This window comes from Leptonotus elevatus, chromosome 10 (genome assembly GCF_054856555.1).
Source record: "Leptonotus elevatus isolate MCC_2025b chromosome 10, RoL_Lele_1.0, whole genome shotgun sequence".
Lineage (NCBI taxonomy): Eukaryota > Metazoa > Chordata > Actinopteri > Syngnathiformes > Syngnathidae > Leptonotus > Leptonotus elevatus.
The window spans coordinates 20,331,737-20,343,883 of NC_141248.1; the positions used below are offsets into that span (position 1 = coordinate 20,331,737).

Sequence of the window (12,147 nt, forward strand, 5' to 3'; positions counted from 1 at the left end):
AATGTTTGACGTTTACAGCCGTCAATGGCAGTGAACGAGTTAAAATGTGTTTTGGAGCTCTCCTTTTTGCATCAGTGTCACATAGAATATGAGTTGACAGTGAGAGAGACGTGTCAGTTTCAGAATTTGACACCGTAGAAATATAAGCCACTGATAATGCCCCCCCCCCCCCACACACACACTTTCCACCCCCATCGACCGAACCCTGCACCTCAGCCAGCGATAACGCCGACCGCAGAAGGCAACAATCGGCCATTGCGGCTCCACCGGCATTACATAACAACCGCTTAAGGAAGGAATTAACAGTCAAACACGCAAAAGGGGATGCAGCGGTCAGAGAGAAAGGAACGTCTACGAACACGCGTGCCATGCTCAAGCTAATCTGATCACGGAAAAGCAGCAAAGTAAGACGAGTAGTAGGACCACGTAGAAAGTCAAACAATCGGTGACTCCAAATATCTGCAGTCAAACATTAGATTTTTCTTGCCCAGAAAAAGACACAGAAGAAATCGACTTGACTGCTTTTCAGTCTTAACTCATTCACTGCCATTGACGGCTATAGACGTCAAAAATTAATTTGAACTATTTCTCGTTGGATTTTTTTCCACTTTTGTTAACAAGAGTATGAAAACCTAGGAATGTTTTATTGTGCATTTAGAACAGATATAAAATGTATGATTAATCGTGAGTTAACTATTGAAGTCATGTGATTAATTACAATTGAACATTTTAATCGCCCGACACCCCTAATTTTTAATAATCTTTTCGTTTCTTAAAAAAAAGAAAATATTATTTAAAAAATGTCTAGGTTTTCATACTCTTGTTAACAAAAGTGGGCAAAAATGTTAAACTAATAGAAATAGTTCAAATGAATTTTTGACGTCTATAGCCGTCAATGGCAGTGAATGAGTTAAGATGAAGTCAAGAACGATGGACACGACAACAAGAGTCGTAAAATCTCAATATGTCACCTTTACTTCAGGGGTCCAATCCGAGGCACAGGCGTGGACCCTGAATTTGTCAAGGAATGTCAAAACCCCGTAAACATTTGCTTTGGTGCTCTACTAGGAAACAAAGGTCATAAATGAGCTGCAACACAACAGGACATTGTTGGAAAAAACGCACAAAAAGACCAAGAAAGCAAAGAGCCGCTCCTTTAAATTCTTCAAGTGGCCTCTTAATCTCTAACACGCTTTGACTGGTGAAGTCCAGAGCTCCGCTTACTCGTGCGACTCGTCCCTGAGCAGCCCCAACTTCCTGAGCGCCTCTTTTCTGTCGGCGCCCATTCCTCGCACCATCATCACCGTGTACGCCACAGAGCTCGACCCCTTGGGGGCGACCGGCTGTTCCTCCGGGACGGTTTTGAGCCGCGGCTCAGGATGGTTCATCTCGTTTTTGCGCTTGACGAGGGTCTCGGGTCGTTCTGGACCGGCCCCTTTCGATTTGTTGGCTAGCGACGCGGCCTGTTGCTCGCACCCGGAGTGGTGATGGAAACTCGCGCTGCCGTGTAGACCCTTGCCCCTGGGCCCAGGCGGGCCCGGGGCGTAGCAAAAAGAGGGGCTTCTCAACGGAGTGATGCTCGCGGGACTTTTTGAAAATCCGTTTCCCACGGAGGGGTAAGACTCGGGGAGCTCCGGTCCAGCAGGTTCTGACTGTTGGTCTTTGAGGAGGCCGAGCTTCTGCAAAGCTTCCCGTCTCACCACTTTGGGGTCTGTTGCCTTCTTGGGACCGGACGATGAGTTTGAAGCAGGAGTCGCTTCCTTTTCTGTCTTGGCTGAGATATCGGAAGGAATTCTTTGGGGTTTTTGCGCAACAGGTGGCGGGCCTGCCCCGGCTCTTTCAGACCTTCCAACGTTTCCATTGTTTGGACCTTCCGCGGTGACTTGAGGGCGTTTGACCGAGTCTATGGTGTGATCGACTGTGGGACATAGCGGCGTTTTCTTTGTGGAGGCGCTCCTCCGCAGGTAAACGAGTGCATCGTAGGATAAGGGTCCCCTTTCGCCTGTTTTCACCAAGTTGTCTTTGGGTTTGGTTGCCGCGACGTTGACCTCGAATGGTACGTGAACTCCAGCGGGCTTCCGGCTGCCATTGTTGCCAAATGAAAGCGACTTCTTCACGTGAAGCGGAATACCAGATTTCACCTTTGGTTCCGAACTATTGGAGCCGCTCGCCAAAACAAACGGTGTCGGTACAAGGTAGTTCTGTATGGGTTTGTTCTCCACCTTTTCCCTGATGGCTTCCATAGAGTTGTGCTTCTGAAGACCTAGAGGACAAAAATAGATTTGTTCGCAAAAAAAGCCAAGATGACAAAAAAGATATTAACTCGTTCACTGCCATTGACGGCTATAGACGTCAAATTTATTTTTCTATATTTCTTTATTTCTATTTGTTAAACATTTTTTCCACTTTTGTGTATGAAAACCTAGAAAAAAAATCATTGTATATTAAGAACAGATATAAAATTTGTAAGTTAACTATTGAAGTTATGCAATTAATTACAATTAAAAAATTTAATTGCCTCAAGATAAGAACTGGCTGTGGACTGTGGTCAAAGTTTTACATCAGTACAGGTTCTTTATCCACCTTCCACAACTATAAACTAGAATGTGATGATTATTGTTTTAAGTCAGTTGATTTTTAACTCATTCACTGCCATTGACGGCTATTGACGTCAAAAATTCATTTGAACTATTTCTATTAGTTTAACATTTTTTCCACTTTTGTTAACAAGAGTATGAAAGCCTAGAAAAACAATTGTACATTTAGAACAGATATAAAATGTATGATTAATCATGAGTTAACTATTGAAGTCATGTGATTAATTAAATTTTTTAAAAAATGTAATCGCCTGATGCGATTTTAAAACAAAGAAAAGATTATTTAAAAAATTAGGGGCGTCAGACGATCAAAAATTTTAATCTTATGACTTCATTAGTTAACTCACGATTAATCACACGTTATATCTGTTCTAAATGTACAATAAAAAATAAATCTAGGTTTTTATACTCTTGTTAACAAAAGTGCAAAAAAAAGCGAAACTAATAGAAATAGTTCAAATCATTTTTTTACGTCAATAGCCGTCAATGGCAGTGAATGAGTTAAATTGCGAATTTCTTTGAAAACTTCTGCAACTGTCGCCAAGAAGATGAGCTCACCATTGAGTTTGGTTTTGCTCATGGAGGCTGACAGGTCCGCCAGTCTGGAGGCCAGGCTGCCAGGATCGGGCAAGAGGTCCACTTGGTCGTCCTCGGCGTCCAAAGACTCGATGGTCTCCTCCAAAAACATGAGGCAGGCTTTCTCCTCAGCGGACAAATGCTCCAGATTATCATCACTCTGTAACGGAAACGATTAGAATATCCCCAGTCTGGTTTTCAGTTTGCAGACCTTTGAGATGACGAGACTTACGGAAGCAGATTGTCCGCTGACAACGCTGTCACAGCTGCCGGCGCTGTCCATTTCAGCCAACATCTCGAGTCCAGTCCCACCGGGCCAGGTGTCACTTTTTGGCATTTTATCCAAGAATGGCTGTTTCACTCTGTATGATGGGGAATTTTTTGTTTAGATGTGTTTTTAATTAGAGGTCACTAACATCTTTGAAGCGGATTTCTTGGGTACTGATAAATGTCAAGGGCTAATAGCAGCGGAGGCTCCGTCCGTTCCTGACAGACTTGTTTCGCTAACAGACTAACGGAAATGTTGTCTCGTCCAAGTGTTTCTCGTTGTTTCGCCAGTTGCTTGTATTTAAGTTTCCTGGTTTCTTTCTGTCTTTGTCGGTCCATAGTGGTGAGTTTTTTTTTGGTTCCTGCTTTCTATAGTACTTTGAGTTTAGATGTTTGAGGACATTAGTGGTTTTGTATTTAGATTTTCCCCCAGTACACTTGATAGCATTTTTTTCCTTCTAAAATCAAACCTACTTTTAACCCAATCTTAGAGTTGTTAAAGACTTAGGTCTTACAGTTAATTGCCATTGACGGCTATAGACGTCAAAAATTCATTTGAACAATTTCTTTTTTTTTTTTCTTTTTAAGAGCTCAGTATTGTTCATTCGGAAATGTCATCATCATTGCTCTTTTTTTTTTTTTTTTTTTTTAATATATATATATATATATATACACATATATACATACATATATACATACATACATACATACATTTTTTTTTTTTTTGTGTGTGTGGGTGAGTATGTGTATGTGCGTGCGTGCGTGCGTGCGTGCGTGCGTGTGTGTAGAAAACCTATTAGAAAAAAAATCTCATACCGTTCACCTAAATCGAACACCAGGAGACCCGAGGGGACCGAAGAAAACCAAGGAAGGTGAAATCCAGCACCGACCAGACACCCCCCACCAGAACTCCTCCCCAGCCCAAGAAACATCCAGACCCCAACAAATCCAAAAAACATAAAATCAGGGAGGCCTCAAGAGACCAACGGAGAGACCGAGAAAAGGAAGGAAGGACAGACGAAGCCGCGTGAGATCCGAGACACCAGCCTCCACCGATTCAATAACCTGAGGAGGAAACAGATTGTGTCTGAGTTTCGGTAGATGCTGGTGTGGTGGATCTGGCATGCATGAAAATCTCCACCAAAGAGGGGAGCCGTCGACCCCCGCCGGAACAGAGCAAGCGCAACACCTCAGGGCCCCCCAGGCCGCGGCAGCGCCAAAGGACGACCCCCGGGCCCCACCAGGGCCACCGGCCGGAGAGCAAACCCAGGAGCAGGAGCGCCCCCCGCCCCAACACGGCCCGCGCCCCCGGCCCAACGCAGCAGGACGGGGCACTGCAGGCCCACCAGGCACCCCACCGGCCCCCAAACCCCGCCCCCCCACAACCCCCCGCCCCCCATCCACCCCCGCCACCCACCCCCAACCCAGCCACACCCCATTAATCACAAATTTGATATCTGTTCAAAATGTACAATATTTTTTTCAAGGTTTTCATACTCTTGTTAACAAATAGAAATAGTTCAAATTAAATTTTGACGTCTATAGCCGTCAATGGCAGTGAATGAGTTAAGGAGTTTTTACTATAGTAAAACTACCAAAAAAAAAAAACTTACTAAAAACTACTTAAATATATACTTATTATTTCAACCCACACTTAATCTCCTAACCCAACTTTTACCATTACCCAAAGTCCAAACCTAACCTGACCCCAACCCAGTCTGCAAAGCAGTGAAACCGTGAAAAGTGAACTGCAACATGTTGAGGAACGACTTGAGTTTGTCTGTGGGACGACGGCGCATCTTAACGTGGCGTTTGTGACAAAGCATCTAAACTGGCACGTGACTCGGATTACAACACACACGCCTCTCCTAATCGTTCATTCACAGCCCCCACCTGCGCCGCACACTACCTGTATATTATATTACTACTAAATCTATTTGCTGTTGCGAGCAGACTTGCAGCACAAAAGAACATTTGTCCTCATTGGTTTTGGCTGCTTTTCAGCTCCTGGGATGGAAAAGAGTGCTCTTCATTGTTCAAACTATATGCGACCTCCGGCTGTCGGGATGTGGACGCCAGATAACGTTTAAAAAGTGTCACAGGGCTTATGCAAATAACAAGTGTGGCCTTCCAGATGAATGGTGACATTTGTCGGAATGAAATTTTGCATCGTTTCGCCAGCAATAGTGGATACAGGAATGGCCTACAATTGTCTTGTCAGCGCCGACATCATTTGCCTGAGCAGATTGCGGAGAAAAATTCTTCATAACATAATAATCGGTCATGATCGTCTTTATCAGACAATTGCTCACATTTTATTGGTGTGTGTGTGTGTGCATTCCGCTTAAGATAGTTTAGTTTTTAAATTGACATCAAGCTGGAATGAAAAGCCTTTACAAAGCTAATAATTGGTGTGCTTTTTTATTTATTTATTTTTTATTAAGAGACAATAATCCGTTTTGTCATGTTTTTTTTTAAATGTATGTTTGGTTACTATGGCTACAGGAGATGTTATGAAAAATATGATCATCTTTGAGTCCACTTTCAGGGACATTGAGTCAATTTTAAAGTACAAAGACTCAAAGAGAACTTAATTTTAAATTAAACCGGCGTCATTTACTTTGTATAGGTTGCACCTAATGCTGTGGCCGCTGAGTGTGTACGTCCACAATACGATTAAAAGGGCGGATTAAACTAACGAGGAATTCAATGCCCTACTTAATCAATACCAAAGCACAATATTAGCATATGAGTAAATACTGCAAATACTTATTGGCATTGTTTAATACTAACAGTGATGGTGAAGACCAAATGATAATATTGGCTTGTACACACGTCCTCGATAAAGAGACTAATACAAAAGACAAACGTTGTAACTAACTTTCATGGGAAGGTTTCACGGATCCAAAAAGTAAAAAAAATAATACCTTTATGTCGTTTGTGTTCCATGTTGTCATTGTTGTCGTTTCGGGTGAAAGTGCTCCTCCTGAGCTCGCTGTCAGTGCTTACCTGCGCGAGGGCTAAGCTGTCAGCCAATCATTGCGCGCCGTACCAAGCGGTCAGCCAATCAGAGCGCGTTTTAAAGACGCGTTGTCATGGAAATAAGTTGAACATAAGCCCTACTACTACAGCTGTCCTCAACAATTATAGAGGGGAGTTGGCCCCAAAACTAGGACAGTAAATAATTTAAATGTGGACTTTTAAAGCTAGAAATGGGAAAGCATTTTTGTAGCGCACTTTGTAAACAGTTGTATAGGACCAAGCTAAACGAATTGCTCTTTATGTGCTTGGTTTCGAGGGTGACTGTGATGTCTTGCAAAGGAATAGTTCAGATGGACGGACAGAAGACACATGCGAGCTGCCTGGCAGTTAACGTTGGCTCAAGTGAAGCAGTCAATAGTTGGGTTTCCATCCACCCATTTTTATTCGAATTTTGAAGAAATGCGAAAATAAAACGGAAATGGAAACGCTAGAAATTCGAAAAAGGACCCAAAATTCGCTAAAAAAAAATAAAATAATAATTACGCTTAGAGGGGGTGGATTTTGAAGAGTATCGAAAAAAGGAAAATGCGAGTGTTGGCGATGGAAAGTTTTTGCGAAAAACCGCTGGCAATACGTCACACGTTTTGACCGGATATTCCGTCACACGTAGTTTGTAGTCCCAAAGCAACGTCGGACGATAAAGTAAGGTATGTTTGGGGGGACGACAAAACAGAAAGCTTTTTGGGATAAAAAAACGAATATTAAGGCCATTTTACATGGAAAACAGTAAAGAAACGCAACGGTTTATCAAGAATTACAAGATAGAAAAGCGCATGCAAGTCGCATGTCCGTTTTGCGCATTTTCAGTAAATTCGCTTTCGAAACAATTGGCTGGAAACCTGACTAATAACACTTGCGTAGTGTGTGAATGTGCATTGTTATCACTCGTGGGAATAAGGCACTCTTTAACCACATGCAAGGACGTTGCAATATTTTGAAAATCTCCCCTCTTCCCCACACATTTCTTTGGTTGCTGAAGAGTACGACAGCTTACACCTTGAAACTCCAACACTAATTTAAAACCCTACTTTTAATGACACCCAAGACTGCTTGCCTTAGCTTTTAATTGTGACACAACACTGCAGAAAAAAAGTCAAGTAAATCCAGTTATGTAATGTTTGGTGTGCAACATTCATGAAGAGTAGTGATGACTAGTAAGTGTCCAGGTGGGGAAAAAAATGGCAACAAAAATGTTAGTTCACGTTAAAACAAGAAAATCCTGAAATGACTTTTTGGCAACATTTTCGCATCACATTATAAAAATAAAAATAAAGAATATTGTAAAAAGAAAATTGTTTTGTTTACAGCACCATTATTTACCATCTCTTTTAAATGAAATCAAAATGCAAAAAAAAAAAAAAAGCTCACTTCAAGTTTCACAATCTCAGGAAAACTAAAAGTCAAACATAATCAGCAGAGAGAACTCAAAGTTGAACAATTAGTTTAAAAAGAAAAAAAAAACAGTTAAAAAAAAGCCTCAAAAGTGAAACAATCTTGCTCAATGCACATCTAAAGAATTTTTTTCTAGCTTTTTTTGTGATCAGTAAGATTAGTCCAGATAAACAAATTGAACTCAAAGTGCCACATAGGGGGAAGGACCTTGACGGGAATCCTTAAGACGAAAAGTTTGACTTAGTTTTGTATAAAAATGAGGCGTGTTGAAAATGTTTGGGTTTTACAATGGCCGCGGTTTGAATTTGGAATTCAACACTCTTTCCTATTATTTTCAAACGAGAACTTGAAAGTTAGTATCACTAAACGACTTATCTCACTTGACCAGTTCCGCCGTTTCTCTCAATTCTCGTCAATTTCAGTCGTGCTTATATGTAACAGAACGCAAGACCTCCGCCAAGGCTTGAACACAGCTGAGAAACAAATCTACTATTTAAGGGGTTATTAGCCTAAAGTTCGAGAACTATTTTCCCCGCCGAGAATGCAAAAAAAAAAAAAAAAAATCTCCACAATTATCAAAAATCAAATTGTTAAGCAGGGTACACACAAAATGTGAGCAAATGTCCTCAATTATTGGATGTCTGCGTGATTATGCTGTTGTGTGGTATCAAAAGTGATTTTTTTTAATGGTTTACTATTTACTGCAAATGAGCCTCACAATTTTTGGACATCGTCGGGTGTGCTGCAAGCACGCAAATGGACCATTTTTTTATTTTTCACATTTTTCAAAATCGGCATGTGCATAACTTCAACAGCTCTCCTGATAGACAAAATGTGGAGTTGCATGTTTTTCATTGAATTCACAAAAAAAAATGCAAACGTGTTAAATGATGTTAATGTTAAATGAAATTCTACATTTTAAATGACCGCAAAATCATTTAAAATCTGTGGGAACACGTGGCATGTGTTCCTTTTTGACCAATCTAAAAGCGTTGAAAATGGCTTGCCCTCTTTGACGATGCAATATTAACGGCTCACCCGATCAGCTGTTTCGGTTTCCTGAAAATTGATGCGAGATTTCCGCCCGGCGAAAGCAATGTGAACACGTTGCAGACAGCATAGCATGTTGAAGGCAGACCGTCGGCAGAGAAGGAACAGCGGGTTGATTGTAGCAAAATGGCGTTAGTGGGCAGTTAAAAGTTGAAACACCTCAAGAGTGTTGCGAATGTCGGCGGACGACGTGAGGTAGACCAGCGATTCCCAACCAACGTGCCGTGGCAATTTTACGCAATTGCTTCGGAAATGATTTATTTGCTTCTTTGTGAGCCATGTCGAGTGAAAAAAAAAAAGGCCACAAGATGGTGCCAAAGCACTACTTTTCTACGAGACAGGGCTTTGGTGCCATCTTGCGGCATCTTCAGTGTTTCGGAATAAGCACAAAAAACACGGGGATGGCAATTAGAGGATTTTTCTAAATCGTTCAGCCCTAATCCATATTTTGGCCATTTTGCTCGCTGGCGTGCCATGAGATTTATGTGCCTTGGCTCAATAAAGGTCGGGAAACACCGAGGTAGACGGCCACAGACGTGGAATGGGCAGCACAAAAAACCAAAGCGGGTCACCGCTTCAGACTTCGCCAAAATTGGTGTGGCCCGTCTCCCTGGCGTGCTCTCGCGCCTCCTTCTGTCCCACCAGGCCCGTCTGGCACACCATGCAGCGCAGCGCAAAGCGGTTGACGTCCGTGAACTGCCGCTTGCGGCGGGCCTCGTCGGCCAGCTCCAGGGCCTGCGCCAGGATGACGTCGTCGCCGGTAGAGAAGACGGTCTGCGGGGGCGAGCCGGGCGCCTCCCTCTGCAGCGGGTCGTAATGGATGCCGTCGTAGATGAGCAGCACGCGCTTGCGGTAGCCGCCGTCCTCGCCGAAGCGGTCCACGCGCACCGTCTGCGTATCCACCACGCAAATCTCGCACTGGTAGAACTTGGACAGGATGGACACCTCGATGGCGCCCCCCCACGTGTCGTCGCGCCGGATCCAGGCGCAGTAGTCCTCGTTGCTCTTGCCCAGAACGGCCTCCGAGTACGCCGTCGGGTCGCTGGACACGATCTGGCCGATGAGAGCGCGCATCTCGGGGGCGCACGCCGGGTCGTACACGCCGCCCTCGACCACGTAGTTGACGCTGGTGAACAGGCACGAGTTGTCGGCCGGCACCACGCGGCGCGCCAGCACCGGCAAGGCGTTCAAGCGAGGCGTTTTGGTCACGACGGGGTGGCCGCTCAACTTGGCCTTGTTTTTCTCCTCCTCCACGATGAGCGTGTCGCCTGTGCGGGGCAACCACAACATGTTACTGCCTTTTTTCCTTTAGAAATGTCAAACTTTTGATTTTATTTTTAATTTGATTCCCAAATCAAATTGATAAGCTGGTGGTCACTTGGTGTGACGCTTGCCTCCTACCAGACTTGATGGGGTAGTCCTTAAGGCGAGCGTCCCCGTTGCGCAGGTCCAGGCTGGAAGGCGGATAGCCCACCATGATTTTCTGCACCTCGCAGGGGATGCCAGTCAGCTCCTCCACTTTGCTTTTTAACTCTTGCACGCACGATTGGTGAGTCAACCCTTGCATCACGTGAGTCCCGTTTTTGGTCTTACAGCGAAGACGCAACATCCTGCCTGACAGGAAGGAAAAATGCGGGAAAATGACAACGGCAATGATGACAGTTTGGACAGGAAGTTTAGGACGCTCTTCCAAGATGCCACACCCACCTGGCGTAAAAAAATTAATCAAAAATATTAATTTTTGCTTAAAATTACATTTCTTTCCATAACTATTTCTAGTATATGTTTTTTTCTTGGAAATGTACACTTCCTTTTGAAAAATAAATAACGTAGACTTATGGGTTTTCTCTCCCCCACCTTGAAAATATACAGCTTTTAAATAGAGTACTTTTCTTTCCCCTTTTAAAATATTTTTTTCCCCATGAAAGTATCTCTATACTTTACTATGCAGATTTTTTTTGTTTACACAATGTTATTGTTTCTCTCAAAAATATGAGACTTTTTCTCAACAAGACAACTTTTTTCCCGCAAAACACAATTTTATGTGTATCCATGCAAGCCTGAAGGCAGAGATTTTGCTTCAGCCTTTAAAAAAAAAGTAATTATTTGAGTAATTCGATTGATTTGTTTTGCGTCCTTTTTTCATCCAAGTTTTTTGTTTTCTGTTCTCAAAACAACTTTTCCTGTCGAAAATTTGGCAACACAAAAAAACAACGCCTCTACCTCACTGGCAAACGAAAAAAAAAAAGATTTCGCAGAACACAAACTGTAGAAATTATACAAGCAGGTTGCAATTGAGGGTTTAGAAAGTTAGTTGTGACACTATTGTGTTATGGTGTGACCCCCGAACACACACAAACACAAAACCCGACCTGACAACAACATTGCTTTGTTTTGCTGCGCTTTTGTTCGGAGGCTGTACTGTAGCTTTAGCATGTTAGCGAGTCAACTTGCATTTTTTTTGTTGGGGGGGTCGCGTATACTGCGCTTCGGCGTCAAATAAACGTAATCGAATAATCCTGATTAGGTTTATTGTTATGAACCAAGTGTGGTGGGTGGGTAATGTGTGTCGAGCGAAGCTATCCTGGACTAGCATGCTAACCTGTCCATTAACTTAGCGTTCACTGGACATTTTCTCTCCGAGCGGCCATCTTCGTTCCGTTCTTGTGCTCGGCACGAGCGAGCACGTTTAATGACAGCCGCGACAACTTAATTGGCCGTTTCTTCATCCCTTTTTTTTTTTTAATGTGTGTTACCTGTAGTCGCCCGTTTCCAGCGTCTCGAACAATGCACACACAACCGCGGGGCGGGGCGAGACGTCAATCACGTACCTGTGACGTCATGACGTGGCCACTACCGTAAGGTCTCTAATAGCTCACAAACAGGCATTCTTACCGTGACTTGGTAACACGTATATCTATTTTAAATAAAACATCACCCATTTCGTCATGTAGTCAAAGTTGAAGTAGATGTACATTAAAAACTATAGTTTATTATAGCTCTCCAAGTGTGACTATAACCAACATTAAAACACAGTAACAAAACCGTTTTCTTTCCCCCCCTAAAAAGTTAAATGCTATTTTAAGCCACTGTCGCATTTATGTATGTATATAGTTTGAACATTAGCACTGCGATAAAAATAGGAAACTGAAAAACGTACTTATATTCACTTACAATATATTGTAAATAAAATTGTACCTAAATGTTTGAAAACAAGCCGTTC

The 12,147-nt window shown here is 42.9% G+C and overlaps 2 protein-coding genes across 3 annotated transcripts; both read right to left on the reverse strand.

The window, feature by feature from the left end:
- Nucleotides 1–210: 210 nt before the first annotated feature.
- Nucleotides 211–6,442, reverse strand: LOC147167546 (uncharacterized). Its single transcript, XM_086087336.1, has 4 exons — nt 6,368–6,442; nt 3,406–3,535; nt 3,156–3,333; nt 211–2,263 (listed from the first exon to the last, which is right to left on the reverse strand). Exons 2-4 carry the CDS (start codon nt 3,508–3,510, stop codon nt 1,221–1,223), a joined length of 1,326 nt encoding a protein of 441 aa, XP_085943462.1. The 5' UTR covers nt 3,511–3,535; nt 6,368–6,442; the 3' UTR covers nt 211–1,220.
- Nucleotides 6,443–7,529: 1,087 nt separating this feature from the next.
- yod1 (YOD1 deubiquitinase) lies at nt 7,530–11,762 on the reverse strand. 2 transcript variants are annotated; one of them, XM_086085959.1, is made up of 3 exons: nt 11,681–11,762; nt 10,326–10,538; nt 7,530–10,192 (listed from the first exon to the last, which is right to left on the reverse strand). In XM_086085959.1, the coding sequence occupies exons 2-3, from the start codon at nt 10,531–10,533 to the stop codon at nt 9,501–9,503; spliced, it is 900 nt and encodes a 299-aa protein (XP_085942085.1). In that variant the 5' UTR covers nt 10,534–10,538; nt 11,681–11,762; the 3' UTR covers nt 7,530–9,500. The 2 variants fall into 2 exon arrangements, with proteins under 2 accessions (XP_085942085.1, XP_085942086.1); XM_086085960.1 differs by lacking the exon at nt 11,681–11,762 and adding an exon at nt 11,527–11,669.
- Nucleotides 11,763–12,147: the final 385 nt, after the last annotated feature.

Coding starts and splice junctions, on each gene's coding strand:
- LOC147167546 (XM_086087336.1), bottom strand. CDS start 3,510: ATGCCAAAAAGTGACACCTGGCCCGGTGGGACTGGACTCGAGATGTTG. Junction 3,334..3,405: donor TCAGCGGACAATCTGCTTCC/GTAAGTCTCGTC, acceptor TTTCCGTTACAG/AGTGATGATAATCTGGAGCA. Junction 2,264..3,155: donor GAGCAAAACCAAACTCAATG/GTGAGCTCATCT, acceptor TTTGTCCTCTAG/GTCTTCAGAAGCACAACTCT.
- yod1 (XM_086085959.1), bottom strand. CDS start 10,533: ATGTTGCGTCTTCGCTGTAAGACCAAAAACGGGACTCACGTGATGCAA. Junction 10,193..10,325: donor GGACTACCCCATCAAGTCTG/GTAGGAGGCAAG, acceptor TGCCCCGCACAG/GCGACACGCTCATCGTGGAG.